This window comes from Salvelinus fontinalis, chromosome 12, assembly GCF_029448725.1.
Source record: "Salvelinus fontinalis isolate EN_2023a chromosome 12, ASM2944872v1, whole genome shotgun sequence".
NCBI classification, from domain to species: Eukaryota; Metazoa; Chordata; class Actinopteri; order Salmoniformes; family Salmonidae; genus Salvelinus; species Salvelinus fontinalis.
In genome coordinates, this window is record NC_074676.1 from 54,462,705 (window position 1) to 54,488,951 (window position 26,247).

At 47.2% G+C, this 26,247-nt stretch overlaps 1 protein-coding gene across 5 annotated transcripts in view; it reads right to left on the minus strand.

Annotated features, from left to right (window-relative positions):
* Positions 1-26,247, minus strand: part of LOC129867605 (cytoplasmic FMR1-interacting protein 1 homolog) — a 225,438-nt gene that overhangs the window by 95,083 nt on the left and 104,108 nt on the right. For all 5 annotated transcript variants that reach the window (XM_055941111.1, XM_055941110.1, XM_055941112.1 and 2 more), the window contains one exon: positions 13,699-13,821. In XM_055941111.1, the coding sequence (XP_055797086.1) occupies positions 13,699-13,821 (123 nt within the window). The remainder of the gene's footprint in view (positions 1-13,698; positions 13,822-26,247) is intronic.

The following is a 26,247-nucleotide window of genomic DNA, read 5'->3' on the forward strand; positions in this document are numbered from 1 at the left end:
TCAATGTGGAGGTTATATACAGGGTGTTACGGTACAGAGTCAATGTGGAGGTTATATACAGGGTGTTACGGTACAGAGTCAATGTGGAGGCTATATACAGGGGGGTACCGGTACAGAGTCAATGTGGAGGCTATATACAGGGTATTACGGTACAGAGTCAATGTGGAGACTATATACAGGGTATTACGGTACTGAGTCAATGTGGAGGCTATATACAGGGGGTACTGGTACAGAGTCAATGTGGAGGCTATATACAGGGGGTACCGGTACAGAGTCAATGTGGAGGCTATATACAAGGGGTTAACGGTACAGAGTCAATGTGGAGACTATATACAGGGGTTACGGTACAGAGTCAATGTGGAGGCTATATACAGGGGGTTACGGTACAGAGTCAATGTGGAGGCTATATACAGGGGGTACCGGTACAGAGTCAATGTGGAGGCTATATACAGGGGGTACCGGTACAGAGTCAATGTGGAGGCTATATACAGGGTATTACGGTACAGAGTCAATGTGGAGGTTATATACAGGGTGTTACGGTACAGAGTCAATGTGGAGGTTATATACAGGGTGTTACGGTACAGAGTCAATGTGGAGGCTATATACAGGGGGGTACCGGTACAGAGTCAATGTGGAGGCTATATACAGGGTATTACGGTACAGAGTCAATGTGGAGACTATATACAGGGTATTACGGTACTGAGTCAATGTGGAGGCTATATACAGGGGGTACTGGTACAGAGTCAGTGTGGAGGCTATATACAGGGGGTACCGGTACAGAGTCAATGTGGAGGCTATATACAGGGTATTACGGTACAGAGTCAATGTGGAGGCTATATACAGGGGGTACCGGTACAGAGTCAGTGTGGAGGCTATATACAGGGGGTACCGGTACAGAGTCAATGTGGAGGCTATATACAGGGGGTACCGGTACAGAGTCAGTGTGGAGGCTATATACAGGGGGTACCGGTACAGAGTCAATGTGGAGGCTATATACAGGGGGTACCGGTACAGAGTCAGTGTGGAGGCTATATACAGGGGGTACCGGTACAGAGTCAATGTGGAGGCTATATACAGGGGGTTACGGTACAGAGTCAATGTGGAGACTATATACAGGGGTTACGGTACAGAGTCAATGTGGAGGCTATATACAGGGGGTTACGGTACAGAGTCAATGTGGAGGCTATATACAGGGGGTACCGGTACAGAGTCAATGTGGAGGCTATATACAGGGGGTACCGGTACAGAGTCAATGTGGAGGCTATATACAGGGTGTTACGGTACAGAGTCAATGTGGAGGCTATATACAGGGGGTACCGGTACAGAGTCAGTGTGGAGGCTATATACAGGGGGTACCGGTACAGAGTCAATGTGGAGGCTATATACAGGGGGTTACGGTACAGAGTCAATGTGGAGGCTATATACAGGGTGTTACGGTACAGAGTCAATGTGGAGACTATATACAGGGGGTTACGGTACAGAGTCAATGTGGAGGCTCTATACAGGGAGTTACGGTACAGAGTCAATGTGGAGGCTATATACAGGGGGTACCGGTACAGAGTCAATGTGGAGGCTCTATACAGGGAGTTACGGTACAGAGTCAATGTGGAGGCTATATACAGGGGGTACCGGTACAGAGTCAATGTGGAGACTATATACAGGGTATTACGGTACAGAGTCAATGTGGAGGCTCTATACAGGGAGTTACGGTACAGAGTCAATGTGGAGGCTATATACAGGGGGTAACGTTACAGAGTCAATGTGGAGGCTATATACAGGGGGTACCGGTACAGAGTCAATGTGGAGGCTATATACAGGGGGTACCGGAACTGAGTCAATGTGGAGGCTATATACAGGGGGTACCGGTACAGAGTCAATGTGGAGGCTATATACAGGGGGTACTGGTACAGAGTCAATGTGGAGGCTATATACAGGGGGTACCGGTACAGAGTCAATGTGGAGGCTATATACAGGGGGTACCGGTACAGAGTCAATGTGGAGGCTATATACAGGGTGTTACGGTACAGAGTCAATGTGGAGGCTATATACAGGGGGTACCGGTACAGAGTCAATGTGGAGACTATATACAGGGGGTACCGGTACAGAGTCAATGTGTAGGCTATATACAGGGTGTTACGGTACAGAGTCAATGTGGAGGCTATATACAGGGTGTTACGGTACAGAGTCAATGTGGAGGCTATATACAGGGGGTACCGGTACAGAGTCAATGTGGAGGCTATATACAGGGTGTTACGGTACAGAGTCAATGTGGAGGCTATATACAGGGGTACCGGTACAGAGTCAATGTGGAGGCTATATACAGGGGGTACCGGTACAGAGTCAAATGTGGAGGCTATATACAGGGTGTTAAGGTACAGAGTCAATGTGGAGGCTATATACAGGGTGTTACGGTACAGAGTCAATGTGGAGGCTATATACAGGAGGTACCAGTACAGAGTCAATGTGGAGGCTATATACAGGGGGTACCATTACAGAGTCAATGTGGAGGCTATATACAGGGTGTTACGGTACAGAGTCAATGTGGAGGCTATATACAGGGTGTTACGGTACAGAGTCAATGTGCAGGGCCACCGGTATCGAGGTAATATGTACATGTAGGTAGAGTTATTAAAGTGACTATGCATAGATGATAACAGAGAGTAGCAGCAGCGTAGAAGAGGGTGCTGGGGGGGGGGGGGGGGGGGGGGGGGGGCAATGCAAATAGTCTGGGTGGCCATTTCATTAGATGTTCAGAAGTCTTATGGCTTGGGGGTAGAAGCTGTTTAGAAGCCTCATGGTCCTAGACTTGGCGCTCCGGTACCACTTGCCGTGCGGTAGTAGAGAGAACAGTCTATGACTAGGGTGGCTAGAGTCTTACGGCTTGGGGGTAGAAGATGTGCTTGAAAATGGGGGTGTGCTCGGTCCTCCTTTTCCTGTAGTCCACAATCATGTCCTCCTTACCACAGACATGTCTGACAATATGAGACTCCAGTGAAGGAGTCAGTGGTTTGTGGAGCTCGTCTTTTGCAAGAAAAGAGGGTTATGATCGGTAGAGACCACCATAGGGGTAGAGACTATACATACACCTCAAAGTGCTGAAGAGCCAGAAACAAGCGTCTCCTTCTCGATAGTCTAGTAGTGTTTCTGATATGAGGCCAATGTCTTTGAAATGTATCCCTCAGGGTGTTCAACACTGTTATCATCTTTGTGTAGGAACACAGCCCTTGCTCCTACATTGCTGACATCGGTGTATAAAGCACCGGTGCAGAGACCAAAAGGGGGTCTTGTCTTCTCAAAAGCCGGCTGACAGTCTGGACTCCAACAGAAAACGACTTTCGGACTAGTCAAATCTGTAAGTGGCGCAACAACGTGGGCGAAGTCCTGGCAAAAAGTCTTGTAGTAGCCAGCCATTCCAGAGAATCGGCACAGTTCCTGGCAAGAAGTCCTGTAGTAGCCAGCCATTCCAGAGAATCGGCACAGTTCCTGGCAAGAAGTCCTGTAGTAGCCAGCCATTCCAGAGAATCGGCACAGTTCCTGGCAAGAAGCTGGCACTGGAAGGTTATGGATGGCCTCCACGTGCCGGGACCGATCAGACTTTCCCTTGCCCCTCCACCGTTCCCGAGATACTTCACTGTTGCTCTGGCAATTTCACTCTTTGACAGGTTCACTGTCAGGTTGGCAGCTGCGAAACAGCTTGAACAGGTTTGTTTTAGTGCTGTTCGCAGCATCACCCTGCAACAACCTCTCTCTCAGCAAACTCAAAGGACCTCAAACACGAGCTCATTCGGACTAAAACCAAGAGATTCCTGAACAACCTCCCATGCTACAAACAGCACAAGACCCCTTCATCCCAGTCTTTTCTCAAACTCAAAGCAGTTAGCTCTCAACATAGACTTCAAAGTCTGATGAAACCTCTCAAGAGCACCTTGAGACTCTGGGTGGTAGAGGGCACTAGAGACTCTGGGTGGTAGAGGGCACTAGAGACTCTGGGTGGTAGAGGGCACTAGAGACTCTGGGTGGTATAGGGCACTAGAGACTCTGGGTGGTAGAGGGCACTAGAGACTCTGGGTGGTAGAGGGCACTAGAGACTCTGGGTGGTAGAGGGCACTAGAGACTCTGGGTGGCAGAGGGCACTAGAGACTCTGGGTGGTAGAGGGCACCTTGAGACTCTGGGTGGTAGAGGGCACCTTGAGACTCTGGGTGGTAGAGGGCACCTTGAGACTCTGGGTGGTAGAGGGCACTAGAGACTCTGGGTGGTAGAGGGCACTAGAGACTCTGGGTGGTAGAGGGCACTAGAGACTCTGGGTGGTAGAGGGCACTAGAGACTCTGGGTGGTAGAGGGCACTAGAGACTCTGGGTGGTAGAGGGCACTAGAGACTCTGGGTGGTAGAGGGCACTAGAGACTCTGGGTGGTAGAGGGCACTAGAGACTCTGGGTGGTAGAGGGCACTAGAGACTCTGGGTGGTAGAGGGCACTAGAGACTCTGGGTGGTAGAGGGCACTAGAGACTCTGGGTGGTAGAGGGCACTAGAGACTCTGGGTGGTAGAGGGCACTAGAGACTCTGGGTGGTAGAGGGCACTAGAGACTCTGGGTGGTAGAGGGCACTAGAGACTCTGGGTGGTAGAGGGCACTAGAGACTCTGGGTGGTAGAGGGCACTAGAGACTCTGGGTGGTAGAGGGCACTAGAGACTCTGGGTGGTAGAGGGCACTAGAGACTCTGGGTGGTAGAGGGCACTAGAGACTCTGGGTGGTAGAGGGCACTAGAGACTCTGGGTGGTAGAGGGCACTAGAGACTCTGGGTGGTAGAGGGCACTAGAGACTCTGGGTGGTAGAGGGCACTAGAGACTCTGGGTGGTAGAGGGCACTAGAGACTCTGGGTGGTAGAGGGCACTAGAGACTCTGGGTGGTAGAGGGCACCTTGAGACTCTGGGTGGTAGAGGGAACTAGAGACTCTGGGTGGTAGAGGGCACTAGAGACTCTGGGTGGTAGAGGGCACTAGAGACTCTGGGTGGTAGAGGGCACTAGAGACTCTGGGTGGTAGAGGGCACTAGAGACTCTGGGTGGTAGAGGGCACTAGAGACTCTGGGTGGTAGAGGGCACTAGAGACTCTGGGTGGTAGAGGGCACTAGAGACTCTGGGTGGTAGAGGGCACTAGAGACTCTGGGTGGTAGAGGGCACTAGAGACTCTGGGTGGTAGAGGGCACTAGAGACTCTGGGTGGTAGAGGGCACTAGAGACTCTGGGTGGTAGAGGGCACTGAGACTCTGGGTGGTAGAGGGCACTAGAGACTCTGGGTGGTAGAGGGCACTAGAGACTCTGGGTGGTAGAGGGCACTAGAGACTCTGGGTGGTAGAGGGCACTAGAGACTCTGGGTGGTAGAGGGCACTAGAGACTCTGGGTGGCAGAGGGCACTAGAGACTCTGGGTGGCAGAGGGCACCTTGAGACTCTGGGTGGTAGAGGGCACCTTGAGACTCTGGGTGGTAGAGGGCACCTTGAGACTCTGGGTGGTAGAGGGCACTAGAGACTCTGGGTGGTAGAGGGCACTAGAGACTCTGGGTGGTAGAGGGCACTAGAGACTCTGGGTGGTAGAGGGCACTAGAGACTCTGGGTGGTAGAGGGCACTAGAGACTCTGGGTGGTAGAGGGCACTAGAGACTCTGGGTGGTAGAGGGCACTAGAGACTCTGGGTGGTAGAGGGCACTAGAGACTCTGGGTGGTAGAGGGCACTAGAGACTCTGGGTGGTAGAGGGCACTAGAGACTCTGGGTGGTAGAGGGCACTAGAGACTCTGGGTGGTAGAGGGCACTAGAGACTCTGGGTGGTAGAGGGCACTAGAGACTCTGGGTGGTAGAGGGCACTAGAGACTCTGGGTGGTAGAGGGCACTAGAGACTCTGGGTGGTAGAGGGCACTAGAGACTCTGGGTGGTAGAGGGCACTAGAGACTCTGGGTGGTAGAGGGCACTAGAGACTCTGGGTGGTAGAGGGCACTAGAGACTCTGGGTGGTAGAGGGCACTAGAGACTCTGGGTGGTAGAGGGCACTAGAGACTCTGGGTGGTAGAGAGCACTAGAGACTCTGGGTGGTAGAGGGCACCTTGAGACTCTGGGTGGTAGAGGACACTAGAGACTCTGGGTGGTAGAGGGCACTAGAGACTCTGGGTGGTAGAGGGCACTAGAGACTCTGGGTGGTAGAGGGCACTAGAGACTCTGGGTGGTAGAGGGCACCTTGAGACTCTGGGTGGTAGAGGGCACCTTGAGACTCTGGGTGGTAGAGGGCACCTTGAGACTCTGGGTGGTAGAGGGCACTAGAGACTCTGGGTGGTAGAGGGCACTAGAGACTCTGGGTGGTAGAGGGCACTAGAGACTCTGGGTGGTAGAGGGCACTAGAGACTCTGGGTGGTAGAGGGCACTAGAGACTCTGGGTGGTAGAGGGCACTAGAGACTCTGGGTGGTAGAGGGCACTAGAGACTCTGGGTGGTAGAGGGCACTAGAGACTCTGGGTGGTAGAGGGCACTAGAGACTCTTGGTGGTAGAGGGCACTAGAGACTCTGGGTGGTAGAGGGCACTAGAGACTCTGGGTGGTAGAGGGCACTAGAGACTCTGGGTGGTAGAGGGCACTAGAGACTCTGGGTGGTAGAGGGCACTAGAGACTCTGGGTGGTAGAGGGCACTAGAGACTCTGGGTGGTAGAGGGCACTAGAGACTCTGGGTGGTAGAGGGCACTAGAGACTCTGGGTGGTAGAGGGCACTAGAGACTCTGGGTGGTAGAGGGCACTAGAGACTCTGGGTGGTAGAGGGCACTAGAGACTCTGGGTGGTAGAGGGCACTAGAGACTCTGGGTGGTAGAGGGCACTAGAGACTCTGGGTGGTAGAGGGCACTAGAGACTCTGGGTGGTAGAGGGCACTAGAGACTCTGGGTGGTAGAGGGCACTAGAGACTCTGGGTGGTAGAGGGCACTAGAGACTCTGGGTGGTAGAGGGCACTAGAGACTCTGGGTGGTAGAGGGCACCTTGAGACTCTGGGTGGTAGAGGGCACTAGAGACTCTGGGTGGTAGAGGGCACCTTGAGACTCTGGGTGGTAGAGGGCACCTTGAGACTCTGGGTGGTAGAGGGCACCTTGAGACTCTGGGTGGTAGAGGGCACTAGAGACTCTGGGTGGTAGAGGGCACTAGAGACTCTGGGTGGTAGAGGGCACTAGAGACTCTGGGTGGTAGAGGGCACTAGAGACTCTGGGTGGTAGAGGGCACTAGAGACTCTGGGTGGTAGAGGGCACTAGAGACTCTGGGTGGTAGAGGGCACTAGAGACTCTGGGTGGTAGAGGGCACTAGAGACTCTGGGTGGTAGAGGGCACCTTGAGACTCTGGGTGGTAGAGGGCACTAGAGACTCTGGGTGGTAGAGGGCACCTTGAGACTCTGGGTGGTAGAGGGCACCTTGAGACTCTGGGTGGTAGAGGGCACTAGAGACTCTGGGTGGTAGAGGGCACTAGAGACTCTGGGTGGTAGAGGGCACTAGAGACTCTGGGTGGTAGAGGGCACTAGAGACTCTGGGTGGTAGAGGGCACTAGAGACTCTGGGTGGTAGAGGGCACTAGAGACTCTGGGTGGTAGAGGGCACTAGAGACTCTGAGTGGTAGAGGGCACTAGAGACTCTGGGTGGTAGAGGGCACTAGAGACTCTGGGTGGTAGAGGGCACTAGAGACTCTGGGTGGTAGAGGGCACTAGAGACTCTGGGTGGTAGAGGGCACTAGAGACTCTGAGTGGTAGAGGGCACTAGAGACTCTGGGTGGTAGAGGGCACTAGAGACTCTGGGTGGTAGAGGGCACTAGAGACTCTGGGTGGTAGAGGGCACTAGAGACTCTGAGTGGTAGAGGGCACTAGAGACTCTGGGTGGTAGAGGGCACTAGAGACTCTGGGTGGTAGAGGGCACTAGGGGGGCAATGGATAACACCCAACTGCTGTTCACTTGCTGGAAGACCTTTGACATGAAATTTAGTCTACCGGCGGAAGTTCAAACGTTGACAATAATTTCACCAGGACCTTAACAATACAGACAACAGGCAACAGAGAGCTGTGATTATCCTCAGTGGAATGGCCTCAAGGAAACGAGTGGTAGCGCACATAATGGTTAAGAGAAACTAGTTACCACTCTTTACTTTGGGCAAAGGACCAACACAATCCACCAGAACCCTGCTGAAAGGTTAGTCAAAAGCAGGAATAGGTTAGTCAAAAGCAGGAATAGGCTACAAAAGGTGCAACTGGTACAAACATGATAGGATTGACAGTTTGACATCCTGTTTCTGACGAGTTCCTGAAGAATGAGACCCCCTTCACCGGTAGGCTAGGCCTCACTCCAACGACAACGGAACTAGAAATAAGATCAGACTCGAGTTCCACATTTATACAAAGGAACTTACATGCAATCCATCTCCATGCCTTGTACCAACACACTGTAACCTTGTACCAACACACTGTAACCTTGTACCGACACACTGTAACCTTGTACCGACACACTGTAACCTTGTACCGACACACTGTAACCTTGTACCAACACACTGTAACCTTGTACCGACACACTGTAACCTTGTACCGACACACTGTAACCTTGTACCGACACACTGTAACCTTGTACCAACACACTGTAACCTTGTACCAACACACTGTAACCTTGTACCAACACACTGTAGCCAGTTGCCTTGTACCAACACAGTGTAACCTTGTACCAACACACTGTAACCTTGTACCAACACACTGTAGCCAGTTGCCTTGTACCGACACACTGTAACCTTGTACCGACACACTGTAACCTTGTACCAACACACTGTAACCTTGTACCGACACACTGTAACCTTGTACCAACACACTGTAACCTTGTACCAACACACTGTAACCTTGCACCGACACACTGTAACCTTGTACCGACACACTGTAACCTTGTACCAACACACTGTAACCTTGTACCAACACACTGTAACCTTGTACCAACACACTGTAACCTTGTACCAACACACTGTAACCTTGTACCGACACACTGTAACCTTGTACCAACACACTGTAACCTTGTACCAACACACTGTAACCTTGTACCGACACACTGTAACCTTGTACCGACACACTGTAACCTTGTACCAACACACTGTAACTTTGTACCGACACACTGTAACCTTGTACCGACACACTGTAACCTTGTACCAACACACTGTAACCTTGTACCAACACACTGTAACCTTGTACCAACACACTGTAACCTTGTACCAACACACTGTAACCTTGTACTAACACACTGTAACCTTGTACCAACACACTGTAGCCAGTTGCCTTGTACCAACACACTGTAACCTTGTACCAACACACTGTAACCAGTTGCCTTGTACCAACACACTGTAACCTTGTACCAACACACTGTAACCTTGTACCAACACACTGTAACCTTGTACCAACACACTGTAACCTTGTACCAACACACTGTAACCTTGTACCAACACACTGTAACCTTGTACCAACACACTGTAACCTTGTACCAACACACTGTAACCTTGTACCAACACACTGTAACCTTGTACCAACACACTGTAACCTTGTACCGACACACTGTAGCCTGTTGCCTTGTACCAACACACTGTAACCTTGTACCAACACACTGTAACCTTGTACCAACACACTGTAACCTTGTACTAACACACTGTAACCTTGTACCAACACACTGTAACCTTGTACCAACACACTGTAACCTTGTACCAACACACTGTAACCAGTTGCCTTGTACCGACACACTGTAACCTTGTACCAACACACTGTAACCTTGTACCAACACACTGTAACCTTGTACCAACACACTGTAACCTTGTACCAACACACTGTAGCCAGTTGCCTTGTACCAACACACTGTAACCTTGTACCAACACACTGTAACCTTGTACCAACACACTGTAACCTTGTACCAACACACTGTAACCTTGTACTAACACACTGTAACCTTGTACCAACACACTGTAACCTTGTACCAACACACTGTAACCTTGTACCAACACACTGTAACCTTGTACCAACACACTGTAGCCAGTTGCCTTGTACCAACACACTGTAACCTTGTACCAACACACTGTAGCCAGTTGCCTTGTACCAACACACTGTAACCTTGTACCAACACACTGTAACCTTGTACCAACACACTGTAACCTTGTACCAACACACTGTAACCTTGTACCAACACACTGTAACCTTGTACCAACACACTGTAGCCAGTTGCCTTGTACCAACACACTGTAACCAGTTGCCTTGTACCAACACACTGTAACCTTGTACTAACACACTGTAACCAGTTGCCTTGTACCAACACACTGTAACCTTGTACCAACACACTGTAGCCAGTTGCCTTGTACCAACACACTGTAACCAGTTGCCTTGTACCAACACACTGTAACCTTGTACTAACACACTGTAACCAGTTGCCTTGTACCAACACACTGTAACCTTGTACCAACACACTGTAGCCAGTTGCCTTGTACCAACACACTGTAACCTTGTACTAACACACTGTAACCAGTTGCCTTGTACCGACACACTGTAACCTTGTACCGACACACTGTAACCTTGTACCAACACACTGTAACCTTGTACCAACACACTGTAACCTTGTACCAACACACTGTAACCTTGTACCAACACACTGTAACCTTGTACCAACACACTGTAACCTTGTACTAACACACTGTAACCTTGTACCAACACACTGTAGCCTTGTACTAACACACTGTAACCTTGTACCAACACACTGTAACCTTGTACCGACACACTGTAACCTTGTACCGACACACTGTAACCTTGTACCAACACACTGTAACCTTGTACCAACACACTGTAACCTTGTACCAACACACTGTAACCTTGTACTAACACACTGTAACCTTGTACTAACACACTGTAACCTTGTACCAACACACTGTAACCTTGTACCAACACACTGTAACCTTGTACCAACACACTGTAACCTTGTACTAACACACTGTAACCTTGTACCAACACACTGTAACCTTGTACCAACACACTGTAACCTTGTACCAACACACTGTAACCTTGTACCAACACACTGTAACCTTGTACCAACACACTGTAACCTTGTACCAACACACTGTAACCTTGTACCAACACACTGTAACCTTGTACCAACACGCTGTAACCTTGTACCAACACACTGTAACCTTGTACCAACACACTGTAACCTTGTACCGACACACTGTAGCCTGTTGCCTTGTACCAACACACTGTAACCTTGTACCAACACACTGTAACCTTGTACCGACACACTGTAACCTTGTACCGACACACTGTAACCTTGTACCAACACACTGTAACCTTGTACCAACACACTGTAACCTTGTACTAACACACTGTAACCTTGTACCAACACACTGTAACCTTGTACTAACACACTGTAACCTTGTACCGACACACAGCAACCTTGTACCAACACACTGTAACCTTGTACCAACACACTGTAACCTTGTACCAACACACTGTAACCTTGTACCAACACACTGTAACCTTGTACCAACACACTGTAACCAGTTGCCTTGTACCGACACACTGTAACCTTGTACCAACACACTGTAACCTTGTACCAACACACTGTAACCTTGTACCAACACACTGTAACCTTGTACCAACACACTGTAACCTTGTACCAACACACTGTAGCCTGTTGCCTTGTACCAACACACTGTAACCTTGTACCAACACACTGTAACCTTGTACCAACACACTGTAACCTTGTACCAACACACTGTAACCTTGTACCAACACACTGTAACCTTGTACCGACACACTGTAACCTTGTACCAACACACTGTAACCTTGTACCGACACACTGTAACCTTGTACCAACACACTGTAACCTTGTACCGACACACTGTAGCCTGTTGCCTTGTACCAACACACTGTAACCTTGTACCAACACACTGTAACCTTGTACCAACACACTGTAACCTTGTACCGACACACTGTAACCTTGTACCGACACACTGTAACCTTGTACCAACACACTGTAGCCTGTTGCCTTGTACTAACACACTGTAACCTTGTACCAACACACTGTAACCTTGTACCAACACACTGTAACCTTGTACCAACACACTGTAGCCTGTTGCCTTGTACTAACACACTGTAACCTTGTACCAACACACTGTAACCTTGTACCAACACACTGTAACCTTGTACCAACACACTGTAACCTTGTACCAACACACTGTAACCTTGTACCAACACACTGTAACCTTGTACTAACACACTGTAACCTTGTACTAACACACTGTAACCTTGTACCAACACACTGTAACCTTGTACCAACACACTGTAACCTTGTACAACACACTGTAGCCTGTTGCCTTGTACCAACACACTGTAACCTTGTACCAACACACTGTAACCTTGTACTAACACACTGTAACCTTGTACCAACACACTGTAACCTTGTACCAACACACTGTAACCTTGTACCAACACACTGTAACCTTGTACCAACACACTGTAACCTTGTACCAACACACTGTAACCTTGTACCAACACACTGTAACCTTGTACCGACACACTGTAACCTTGTACCGACACACTGTAACCTTGTACTAACACACTGTAACCTTGTACCAACACACTGTAACCTTGTATTAACACACTGTAACCAGTTACTGAACTGTCAGACAAAGGATAAAGGCCCTCCAGAATGAAGGACTGGGCAGCCCCAGTGTCTCGCTGTATCTTCACTGGCTGCTTAACAGCATCGCCACTCTGCAGAGACACAAACCCGTTCTGAAACAAAGGGTTCATACACCTGATACAAAGTCTTGTTTAGGAGATACACCAGTCCCAACCAGAGACCTGATGGGCTGTAGTGTTCCCAGTCCCAACCAGAGACCTGATGGGCTGTAGTGTTCCCAGTCCCAACCAGAGACCTGATGGGCTGTAGTGTTCCCAGTCCCAACCAGAGACCTGATGGGCTGTAGTGTTCCCAGTCCCAACCAGAGACCTGATGGGCTGTAGTGTTCCCAGTCCCAACCAGAGACCTGATGGGCTGTAGTGTTCCCAGTCCCCACCAGAGACTTAATGGGCTGTAGTGTTCCCAGTCCCAACCAGAGACCTGATGGGCTGTAGTGTTCCCAGTCCCAACCAGAGACCTGATGGGCTGTAGTGTTCCCAGTCCCAACCAGAGACCTGATGGGCTGTAGTGTTCCCAGTCCCAACCAGAGACCTGATGGGCTGTAGTGTTCCCAGTCCCAACCAGAGACCTGATGGGCTGTAGTGTTCCCAGTCCCCACCAGAGACTTAATGGGCTGTAGTGTTCCCAGTCCCAACCAGAGACCTGATGGGCTGTAGTGTTCCCAGTCCCTACCAGAGACCTGATGGGCTGTAGTGTTCCCAGTCCCTACCAGAGACTTAATGGGCTGTAGTGTTCCCAGTCCCTACCAGAGACTTAATGGACTGGAGTGTTCCCAGTCCCTACCAGAGACTTAATGGACTGTAGTGTTCCCAGTCCCAACCAGAGACTTAATGGGCTGGAGTGTTCCCAGTCCCAACCAGAGACTTAATGGACTGTAGTGTTCCCAGTCCCAACCAGAGACTTAATGGGCTGGAGTGTTAACAACCAGAGACTTAATGGACTGGAGTGTTCCCAACAACAGGTTGTGGTCAGGGTTAAGGTTAGAGGTCACTCACCACTTCCATGACGTGTGCGCTCCACTGGGACAGTAGCTGCATCCCCTGCAGAGACAGGTCAAACAGCTTCCTGTACTCATGGTCTGTCTTGTGGGCCTCCTGACGGCCAGACCCCGTCACCACCTAGAGAGAGACACCTTTATTAGGACATTACAGGTTAACTAACCCTAACCCGTCACGTTACAGGTTAACTAACCCTTCGCGTTACAGGTTAACTAACCCTTCGCGTTACAGGTTAACTAACCCTTCGCGTTACAGGTTAACTAACCCTTCGCGTTACAGGTTAACTAACCCTAACCCTTCACATTACAGGTTACACTTGACATTAGGCTTGGGCGGTATACCGTATGCCGGGGTATTCTGAAATTCCAACGATATGATTTTCAATACTGTCAACAACCCATTTTTTTGCCAAAAAAATAAATGAATAAAATAATAAAAAATAAAAATAAAATATGTCCAGCTCAGGGCTCCAGCTATGCATAAAGTGTTGGTCCCATGTTCCATGAGCTGAAATAAAAGTTCCTAGAAAATTCCCAAATGTTGTGCACAAATTTGCATTTCATCCCTGTTAGTGAGCATTTCTCCTTTGCTAAAATAATCAATCCACTTGACAGGTGTGGCCTATCAAGAAGCTGATTAAACAGCATGAACATTACACAGGTGCACCTTGTGCTGGGGTCAATAAAAGGCCACTGTAAAATGTGGAGTTGTCGTCACACAACACAAGGCCACAGATGTCTCAAGTTGAGGGATTGTGCAGCAATATCTCACTGGTCACCCCCAAAGCCAAGTCCTCCTTTGGCCTCCTTTCCTTCCAGTTCTCTGCTGCCAATGACTGGAACGAACTGCAAAAATCACTGAAGCTGGAGACTTATATCTCCCTCACTAACTTTAGTTGTTAGTTGTGTTAATGTAGAGATTGAGACAGGGCTAGTTGTGTCTGGTGTAGAGATTGAGACAGGGCTAGTTGTGTTTGGTGTAGAGATTGAGACAGGGCTAGTTGTGTCTGGTGTAGAGATTGAGACAGGGCTAGATGTGTCTGGTGTAGAGATTGAGACAGGGCTAGTTGTATTAATGTAGAGATTGAGACAGGGCTAGTTGTATTAATGTAGAGATTGAGACAGGGCTAGTTGTGTCTGGTGTAGAGATTGAGACAGGGCTAGTTGTATTAATGTAGAGATTGAGACAGGGCTAGTTGTATTAATGTAGAGATTGAGACAGGGCTAGTTGTGTCTGGTGTAGAGATTGAGACAGGGCTAGTTGTGTCTGGTGTAGAGATTGAGACAGGGCTAGTTGTGTCTGGTGTAGAGATTGAGACAGGGCTAGTTGTGTCTGGTGTAGAGATTGAGACAGGACTAGATGTGTCTGGTGTAGAGATTGAGACAGGGCTAGTTGTGTTTGGTGTAGAGATTGAGACAGGGCTAGTTGTATTAATGTAGAGATTGAGACAGGGCTAGTTGTATTAATGTAGAGATTGAGACAGGGCTAGTTGTATTAATGTAGAGATTGAGACAGGGCTAGTTGTATTAATGTAGAGATTGAGACAGGGCTAGTTGTGTCTGGTGTAGAGATTGAGACAGGGCTAGTTGTATTAATGTAGAGATTGAGACAGGGCTAGTTGTATTAATGTAGAGATTGAGACAGGGCTAGTTGTGTCTGGTGTAGAGATTGAGACAGGGCTAGTTGTGTCTGGTGTAGAGATTGAGACAGGGCTAGTTGTGTCTGGTGTAGAGATTGAGACAGGGCTAGTTGTGTCTGGTGTAGAGATTGAGACAGGGCTAGTTGTGTCTGGTGTAGAGATTGAGACAGGGCTAGTTGTGTCTGGTGTAGAGATTGAGACAGGGCTAGTTGTGTCTGGTGTAGAGATTGAGACAGGGCTAGTTGTGTCTGGTGTAGAGATTGAGACAGGGCTAGTTGTGTCTGGTGTAGAGATTGAGACAGGGCTAGTTGTGTCTGGTGTAGAGATTGAGACAGGGCTAGTTGTGTCTGGTGTAGAGATTGAGACAGGGCTAGTTGTGTCTGGTGTAGAGATTGAGACAGGGCTAGTTGTGTCTGGTGTAGAGATTGAGTCAGGGCTAGTTGTGTCTGGTGTAGAGATTGAGACAGGGCTAGTTGTGTCTGGTGTAGAGATTGAGACAGGGCTAGTTGTGTCTGGTGTAGAGATTGAGACAGGGCTAGTTGTGTCTGGTGTAGAGATTGAGACAGGGCTAGATGTGTCTGGTGTAGAGATTGAGACAGGGCTAGTTGTATTAATGTAGAGATTGAGACAGGGCTAGTTGTATTAATGTAGAGATTGAGACAGGGCTAGTTGTGTCTGGTATAGAGATTGAGACAGGGCTAGTTGTATTAATGTAGAGATTGAGACAGGGCTAGTTGTATTAATGTAGAGATTGAGACAGGGCTAGTTGTATTAATGTAGAGATTGAGACAGGGCTAGTTGTGTCTGCTGTAGAGATTGAGACAGGGCTAGTTGTATTAATGTAGAGATTGAGACAGGGCTAGTTGTATTAATGTAGAGATTGAGACAGGGCTAGTTGTGTCTGGTGTAGAGATTGAGACAGGGCTAGATGTATTAATGTAGAGATTGAGACAGGGCTAGATGTGTCTAGTGTAGAGATTGAGACAGGGCTAGTTGTGTCTGGTGTAGAGATTGAGACAGGGCTAGATGTGTCTGGTGTAGAGATTGAGACAGGGCTAGTTGTGTTTGGTGTAGAGATTGAGACAGGGCTAGTTGTGTCTGGTGTAGAGATTGAGACAGGGCTAGTTGTGTCTGGTGTAGAGATTGAGACAGGGCTAGTTGTATTAATGTAGAGATTGAGACAGGGCTAGTTGTGTCTGGTGTAGAGATTGAGACAGGGCTAGATGTATTAATGTAGAGATTGAGACAGGGCTAGTTGTATTAATGTAGAGATTGAGACAGGGCTAGTTGTGTCTGGTGTAGAGATTGAGACAGGGCTAGTTGTGTCTGGTGTAGAGATTGATACAGGGCTAGTTGTGTCTGGTGTAGAGATTGAAACAGGGCTAGTTGTGTCTGGTGTAGAGATTGAGACAAGGCTAGTTGTATTAATGTAGAGATAGAGACAGGGCTAGTTGTGTCTGGTGTAGAGATTGAGACAGGGCTAGTTGTGTCTGGTGTAGAGATTGAGACAGGGCTAGTTGTATTAATGTAGAGATTGAGACAGGGCTAGTTGTGTCTGGTGTAGAGATTGAGACAGGGCTAGTTGTGTTTGGTGTAGAGATTGAGACAGGGCTAGTTGTATTAATGTAGAGATTGAGACAGGGCTAGTTGTATTAATGTAGAGATTGAGACAGGGCTAGATCTGTCTGGTGTAGAGATTGAGACAGGGCTAGTTGTATTAATGTAGAGATTGAGACAGGGCTAGTTGTATTAATGTAGAGATTGAGACAGGGCTAGTTGTATTAATGTAGAGATTGAGACAGGGCTAGTTGTGTCTGGTGTAGAGATTGAGACAGGGCTAGTTTTGTCTGGTGTAGAGATTGAGACAGGGCTAGTTGTATTAATGTAGAGATTGAGACAGGGCTAGTTGTATTAATGTATAGATTGAGACAGGGCTAGTTGTGTTTGGTGTAGAGATTGAGACAGGGCTAGTTGTATTAATGTAGAGATTGAGACAGGGCTAGATCTGTCTGGTGTAGAGATTGAGACAGGGCTAGTTGTATTAATGTAGAGATTGAGACAGGGCTAGTTGTATTAATGTAGAGATTGAGACAGGGCTAGTTGTATTAATGTAGAGATTGAGACAGGGCTAGTTGTGTCTGGTATAGAGATTGAGACAGGGCTAGTTGTATTAATGTAGAGATTGAGACAGGGCTAGTTGTGTCTGGTGTAGAGATTGAGACAGGGCTAGTTGTATTAATGTAGAGATTGAGACAGGGCTAGTTGTATTAATGTAGAGATTGAGACAGGGCTAGTTGTATTAATGTAGAGATTGAGACAGGGCTAGTTGTGTCTGGTATAGAGATTGAGACAGGGCTAGTTGTATTAATGTAGAGATTGAGACAGGGCTAGTTGTATTAATGTAGAGATTGAGACAGGGCTAGTTGTATTAATGTAGAGATTGAGACAGGGCTAGTTGTGTCTGCTGTAGAGATTGAGACAGGGCTAGTTGTATTAATGTAGAGATTGAGACAGGGCTAGTTGTATTAATGTAGAGATTGAGACAGGGCTAGTTGTATTAATGTAGAGATTGAGACAGGGCTAGTTGTGTCTGGTATAGAGATTGAGACAGGGCTAGTTGTATTAATGTAGAGATTGAGACAGGGCTAGTTGTATTAATGTAGAGATTGAGACAGGGCTAGTTGTATTAATGTAGAGATTGAGACAGGGCTAGTTGTGTCTGGTGTAGAGATTGAGACAGGGCTAGATGTATTAATGTAGAGATTGAGACAGGGCTAGATGTGTCTGGTGTAGAGATTGAGACAGGGCTAGTTGTGTCTGGTGTAGAGATTGAGACAGGGCTAGTTGTGTCTGGTGTAGAGATTGAGACAGGGCTAGTTGTGTCTGGTGTAGAGATTGAGACAGGGCTAGATGTGTCTGGTGTAGAGATTGAGACAGGGCTAGTTGTGTTTGGTGTAGAGATTGAGACAGGGCTAGTTGTGTCTGGTGTAGAGATTGAGACAGGGCTAGTTGTATTAATGTAGAGATTGAGACAGGGCTAGTTGTGTCTGGTGTAGAGATTGAGACAGGGCTAGTTGTATTAATGTAGAGATTGAGACAGGGCTAGTTGTGTCTGGTGTAGAGATTGAGACAGGGCTAGTTGTGTCTGGTGTAGAGATTGAGACAGGGCTAGTTGTGTCTGGTGTAGAGATTGAGACAGGGCTAGTTGTGTCTGGTGTAGAGATTGAGACAGGGCTAGTTGTGTCTGGTGTAGAGATTGAGACAGGGCTAGTTGTATTAATGTAGAGATTGAGACAGGGCTAGTTGTGTCTGGTGTAGAGATTGAGACAGGGCTAGATGTATTAATGTAGAGATTGAGACAGGGCTAGATGTGTCTGGTGTAGAGATTGAGACAGGGCTAGTTGTGTCTGGTGTAGAGATTGAGACAGGGCTAGTTGTGTCTGGTGTAGAGATTGAGACAGGGCTAGTTGTGTCTGGTGTAGAGATTGAGACAGGGCTAGATGTGTCTGGTGTAGAGATTGAGACAGGGCTAGTTGTGTTTGGTGTAGAGATTGAGACAGGGCTAGTTGTGTCTGGTGTAGAGATTGAGACAGGGCTAGTTGTATTAATGTAGAGATTGAGACAGGGCTAGTTGTGTCTGGTGTAGAGATTGAGACAGGGCTAGTTGTATTAATGTAGAGATTGAGACAGGGCTAGTTGTGTCTGGTGTAGAGATTGAGACAGGGCTAGTTGTGTCTGGTGTAGAGATTGAGACAGGGCTAGTTGTGTCTGGTGTAGAGATTGAGACAGGGCTAGTTGTGTCTGGTGTAGAGATTGAGACAGGGCTAGTTGTGTCTGGTGTAGAGATTGAGACAGGGCTAGTTGTATTAATGTAGAGATTGAGACAGGGCTAGTTGTGTCTGGTGTAGAGATTGAGACAGGGCTAGTTGTGTCTGGTGTAGAGATTGAGACAGGGCTAGTTGTGTCTGGTGTAGAGATTGAGACAGGGCTAGATGTGTCTGGTGTAGAGATTGAGACAGGGCTAGTTGTATTAATGTAGAGATTGAGACAGGGCTAGTTGTATTAATGTAGAGATTGAGACAGGGCTAGTTGTATTAATGTAGAGATTGAGACAGGGCTAGTTGTGTCTGGTATAGAGATTGAGACAGGGCTAGTTGTATTAATGTAGAGATTGAGACAGGGCTAGTTGTGTCTGGTGTAGAGATTGAGACAGGGCTAGTTGTATTAATGTAGAGATTGAGACAGGGCTAGTTGTATTAATGTAGAGATTGAGACAGGGCTAGTTGTATTAATGTAGAGATTGAGACAGGGCTAGTTGTGTCTGGTATAGAGATTGAGACAGGGCTAGTTGTATTAATGTAGAGATTGAGACAGGGCTAGTTGTATTAATGTAGAGATTGAGACAGGGCTAGTTGTATTAATGTAGAGATTGAGACAGGGCTAGTTGTGTCTGCTGTAGAGATTGAGACAGGGCTAGTTGTATTAATGTAGAGATTGAGACAGGGCTAGTTGTATTAATGTAGAGATTGAGACAGGGCTAGTTGTATTAATGTAGAGATTGAGACAGGGCTAGTTGTGTCTGGTATAGAGATTGAGACAGGGCTAGTTGTATTAATGTAGAGATTGAGACAGGGCTAGATGTATTAATGTAGAGATTGAGACAGGGCTAGATGTGTCTGGTGTAGAGTTTGAGACAGGGCTAGTTGTGTCTGGTGTAGAGATTGAGACAGGGCTAGTTGTGTCTGGTGTAGAGATTGAGACAGGGCTAGTTGTGTCTGGTGTAGAGATTGAGACAGGGCTAGATGTGTCTGGTGTAGAGATTGAGACAGGGCTAGTTGTGTTTGGTGTAGAGATTGAGACAGGGCTAGTTGTGTCTGGTGTAGATATTGAGACAGGGCTAGTTGTATTAATGTAGAGATTGAGACAGGGCTAGTTGTGTCTGGTGTAGAGATTGAGACAGGGCTAGTTGTGTCTGGTGTAGAGATTGAGACAGGGCTAGTTGTGTCTGGTGTAGAGATTGAGACAGGGCTAGTTGTGTCTGGTGTAGAGATTGAGACAGGGCTAGTTGTATTAATGTAGAGATTGAGACAGGGCTAGTTGTGTCTGGTGTAGAGATTGAGACAGGGCTAGTTGTGTCTGGTGTAGAGATTGAGACAGGGCTAGTTGTGTCTGGTGTAGAGATTGAGACAGGGCTAGTTGTGTCTGGTGTAGAGATTGAGACAGGGCTAGTTGTGTCTGGTGTAGAGATTGAGACAGGGCTAGTTGTGTCTGGTGTAGAGATTGAGACAGGGCTAGTTGTATTAATGTAGAGATTGAGACAGGGCTAGTTGTGTCTGGTGTAGAGATTGAGACAGGGCTAGTTGTGTCTGGTGTAGAGATTGAGACAGGGCTAGTTGTGTCTGGTGTAGAGATTGAGACAGGGCTAGTTGTGTCTGGTGTAGAGATTGAGACAGGGCTAGTTGTATTAATGTAGAGATCGAGACAGGGCTAGTTGTGTCTGGTGTAGAGATTGAGACAGGGCTAGTTGTGTCTGGTGTAGAGATTGAGACAGGGCTAGTTGTGTCTGGTGTAGAGATTGAGACAGGGCTAGTTGTGTCTGGTGTAGAGATTGAGACAGGGCTAGTTGTATTAATGTAGAGATTGAGACAGGGCTAGTTGTGTCTGGTGTAGAGATTGAGACAGGGCTAGATGTATTAATGTAGAGATTGAGACAGGGCTAGATGTGTCTGGTGTAGAGATTGAGACAGGGCTAGTTGTGTCTGGTGTAGAGATTGAGACAGGGCTAGTTGTGTCTGGTGTAGAGATTGAGACAGGGCTAGTTGTGTCTGGTGTAGAGATTGAGACAGGGCTAGATGTGTCTGGTGTAGAGATTGAGACAGGGCTAGTTGTGTTTGGTGTAGAGATTGAGACAGGGCTAGTTGTGTCTGGTGTAGAGATTGAGACAGGGCTAGTTGTATTAATGTAGAGATTGAGACAGGGCTAGTTGTGTCTGGTGTAGAGATTGAGACAGGGCTAGTTGTATTAATGTAGAGATTGAGACAGGGCTAGTTGTGTCTGGTGTAGAGATTGAGACAGGGCTAGTTGTGTCTGGTGTAGAGATTGAGACAGGGCTAGTTGTATTAATGTAGAGATTGAGACAGGGCTAGTTGTGTCTGGTGTAGAGATTGAGACAGGGCTAGTTGTATTAATGTAGAGATTGAGACAGGGCTAGTTGTGTCTGGTGTAGAGATTGAGACAGGGCTAGTTGTGTCTGGTGTAGAGATTGAGACGTGGCTAGTTGTATTAATGTAGAGATTGAGACAGGGCTAGTTGTGTCTGGTGTAGAGATTGAGACAGGGCTAGTTGTGTTCGGTGTAGAAATTGAGACAGGGCTAGTTGTATTAATGTAGAGATTGAGACAGGGCTAGTTGTATTAATGTAGAGATTGAGACAGGGCTAGTTGTATTAATGTAGAGATTGAGACAGGGCTAGATGTATTAATGTAGAGATTGAGACAGGGCTAGATGTGTCTGGTGTAGAGATTGAGACAGGGCTAGTTGTGTCTGGTGTAGAGATTGAGACAGGGCTAGTTGTGTCTGGTGTAGAGATTGAGACAGGGCTAGTTGTGTCTGGTGTAGAGATTGAGACAGGGCTAGATGTGTCTGGTGTAGAGATTGAGACAGGGCTAGTTGTGTTTGGTGTAGAGATTGAGACAGGGCTAGTTGTGTCTGGTGTAGAGATTGAGACAGGGCTAGTTGTATTAATGTAGAGATTGAGACAGGGCTAGTTGTGTCTGGTGTAGAGATTGAGACAGGGCTAGTTGTGTCTGGTGTAGAGATTGAGACAGGGCTAGTTGTGTCTGGTGTAGAGATTGAGACAGGGCTAGTTGTGTCTGGTGTAGAGATTGAGACAGGGCTAGTTGTATTAATGTAGAGATTGAGACAGGGCTAGTTGTGTCTGGTGTAGAGATTGAGACAGGGCTAGTTGTGTCTGGTGTAGAGATTGAGACAGGGCTAGTTGTATTAATGTAGAGATTGAGACAGGGCTAGTTGTATTAATGTAGAGATTGAGACAGGGCTAGTTGTGTCTGGTGTAGAGATTGAGACAGGGCTAGTTGTATTAATGTAGAGATTGAGACAGGGCTAGTTGTATTAATGTAGAGATTGAGACAGGGCTAGATCTGTCTGGTGTAGAGATTGAGACAGGGCTAGTTGTATTAATGTAGAGATTGAGACAGGGCTAGTTGTATTAATGTAGAGATTGAGACAGGGCTAGTTGTATTAATGTAGAGATTGAGACAGGGCTAGTTGTGTCTGGTGTAGAGATTGAGACAGGGCTAGTTGTGTCTGGTGTAGAGATTGAGACAGGGCTAGTTGTGTCTGGTGTAGAGATTGAGACAGGGCTAGTTGTATTAATGTAGAGATTGAGACAGGGCTAGTTGTATTAATGTAGAGATTGAGACAGGGCTAGTTGTGTCTGGTGTAGAGATTGAGACAGGGCTAGTTGTGTCTGGTGTAGAGATTGAGTCAGGGCTAGTTGTGTCTGGTGTAGAGATTGAGACAGGGCTAGCTGTGTCTGGTGTAGAGATTGAGACAGGGCTAGTTGTGTCTGGTGTAGAGATTGAGACAGGGCTAGTTGTGTCTGGTGTAGAGATTGAGACAGGGCTAGTTGTGTCTGGTGTAGAGATTGAGACAGGGCTAGTTGTGTCTGGTATAGAGATTGAGACAGGGCTAGTTGTATTAATGTAGAGATTGAGACAGGGCTAGTTGTATTAATGTAGAGATTGAGACAGGGCTAGTTGTATTAATGTAGAGATTGAGACAGGGCTAGTTGTGTCTGCTGTAGAGATTGAGACAGGGCTAGTTGTATTAATGTAGAGATTGAGACAGGGCTAGTTGTATTAATGTAGAGATTGAGACAGGGCTAGATGTGTCTGGTGTAGAGATTTAGACAGGGCTAGTTGTGTCTGGTGTAGAGATTGAGACAGGGCTAGTTGTGTCTGGTGTAGAGATTGAGACAGGGCTAGTTGTGTCTGGTGTAGAGATTGAGACAGGGCTAGTTGTGTCTGGTGTAGAGATTGAGACAGGGCTAGTTGTGTCTGGTGTAGAGATTGAGACAGGGCTAGTTGTGTCTGGTGTAGAGATTGAGACAGGGCTAGTTGTGTCTGGTGTAGAGATTGAGACAGGGCTAGTTGTATTAATGTAGAGATTGAGACAGGGCTAGTTGTGTCTGGTGTAGAGATTGAGACAGGGCTAGTTGTGTCTGGTGTAGAGATTGAGACAGGGCTAGTTGTGTCTGGTGTAGAGATTGAGACAGGGCTAGTTGTGTCTGGTGTAGAGATTGAGACAGGGCTAGTTGTGTCTGGTGTAGAGATTGAGACAGGGCTAGTTGTGTCTGGTGTAGAGATTGAGACAGGGCTAGTTGTATTAATGTAGAGATTGAGACAGGGCTAGTTGTGTCTGGTGTAGAGATTGAGACAGGGCTAGTTGTATTAATGTAGAGATTGAGACAGGGCTAGTTGTGTCTGGTGTAGAGATTGAGACAGGGCTAGTTGTATTAATGTAGAGATTGAGACAGGGCTAGTTGTATTAATGTAGAGATTGAGACAGGGCTAGTTGTGTCTGGTGTAGAGATTGAGACAGGGCTAGTTGTATTAATGTAGAGATTGAGACAGGGCTAGTTGTATTAATGTAGAGATTGAGACAGGGCTAGTTGTGTCTGGTGTAGAGATTGAGACAGGGCTAGTTGTGTCTGGTGTAGAGATTGAGACAGGGCTAGTTGTATTAATGTAGAGATTGAGACAGGGCTAGTTGTGTCTGGTGTAGAGATTGAGACAGGGCTAGTTGTATTAATGTAGAGATTGAGACAGGGCTAGTTGTGTCTGGTGTAGAGATTGAGACAGGGCTAGTTGTGTCTGGTGTAGAGATTGAGACAGGGCTAGTTGTGTCTGGTGTAGAGATTGAGACAGGGCTAGATGTGTCTGGTGTAGAGATTGAGACAGGGCTAGTTGTGTCTGGTGTAGAGATTGAGACAGGGCTAGTTGTATTAATGTAGAGATTGAGACAGGGCTAGATGTGTCTGGTGTAGAGATTGAGACAGGGCTAGTTGTATTAATGTAGAGATTGAGACAGGGCTAGTTGTGTCTGGTGTAGAGATTGAGACAGGGCTAGATGTGTCTGGTGTAGAGATTGAGACAGGGCTAGTTGTGTTTGGTGTAGAGATTGAGACAGGGCTAGTTGTATTAATGTAGAGATTGAGACAGGGCTAGTTGTATTAATGTAGAGATTGAGACAGGGCTAGTTGTGTCTGGTGTAGAGATTGAGACAGGGCTAGTTGTATTAATGTAGAGATTGAGACAGGGCTAGTTGTATTAATGTAGAGATTGAGACAGGGCTAGTTGTATTAATGTAGAGATTGAGACAGGGCTAGTTGTGTCTGGTGTAGAGATTGAGACAGGGCTAGTTGTGTCTGGTGTAGAGATTGAGACAGGGCTAGTTGTATTAATGTAGAGATTGAGACAGGGCTAGTTGTGTCTGGTGTAGAGATTGAGACAGGGCTAGTTGTGTCTGGTGTAGAGATTGAGACAGGGCTAGATGTGTCTGGTGTAGAGATTGAGACAGGGCTAGTTGTATTAATGTAGAGATTGAGACAGGGCTAGTTGTATTAATGTAGAGATTGAGACAGGGCTAGTTGTGTCTGGTGTAGAGATTGAGACAGGGCTAGTTGTGTCTGGTGTAGAGATTGAGACAGGGCTAGTTGTGTCTGGTGTAGAGATTGAGACAGGGCTAGTTGTGTCTGGTGTAGAGATTGAGACAGGGCTAGTTGTATTAATGTAGAGATTGAGACAGGGCTAGTTGTGTCTGGTGTAGAGATTGAGACAGGGCTAGTTGTATTAATGTAGAGATTGAGACAGGGCTAGTTGTATTAATGTAGAGATTGAGACAGGGCTAGTTGTATTAATGTAGAGATTGAGACAGGGCTAGTTGTATTAATGTAGAGATTGAGACAGGGCTAGTTGTGTCTGGTGTAGAGATTGAGACAGGGCTAGTTGTGTCTGGTGTAGAGATTGAGACAGGGCTAGTTGTATTAATGTAGAGATTGAGACAGGGCTAGTTGTGTCTGGTGTAGAGATTGAGACAGGGCTAGTTGTGTCTGGTGTAGAGATTGAGACAGGGCTAGATGTGTTAATGTAGAGATTGAGACAGGGCTAGTTGTGTCTGGTGTAGAGATTGAGACAGGGCTAGTTGTGTCTGGTGTAGAGATTGAGACAGGGCTAGTTGTATTAATGTAGAGATTGAGACAGGGCTAGTTGTATTAATGTAGAGATTGAGACAGGGCTAGTTGTGTCTGGTGTAGAGATTGAGACAGGGCTAGTTGTGTCTGGTGTAGAGATTGAGACAGGGCTAGTTGTGTCTGGTGTTGTCACACCCTGGCCTTAGTATTATTGGTTTTCTTTATTATTGTAGTTAGGTCAGGGTGTGACATGGGTAATGTTTATGTTTTGTTGTTTTGGGTGTTTATTTGATAAAGGGGTTAATGGTTGTAGTGTATGGTTTTGTGTTGAGTGTAGATGTCTAGTATTGTCTATGGTGGTTAGTATTCTAGGAGAGTCTATGGTTACCCGAATGAGTTCCCAATTAGAGACAGCTGATTTCGGTTGTCTCTGATTGGGAGCCTTATTTAGGGTAGCCATAGGCTCTCATTGGTTGTGGGTAATTGTCTATGTCAGAACGTTTGTAGCCTGTCTGTCTATGCACAACGTTTGTAGCTTCACGGTCGTTTTGTTGTTTTGTATAGTTTTGTTAAAGTGTTTCGTGTCGTGTTCATCTTCGTCTTTTAAATAAAAAAAGAGAAGATGTATTCATATCCAGCTGCGCCTTGGTCCTCATTCTCTCCAGTACACGATCGTGACAGAATTACCCACCATA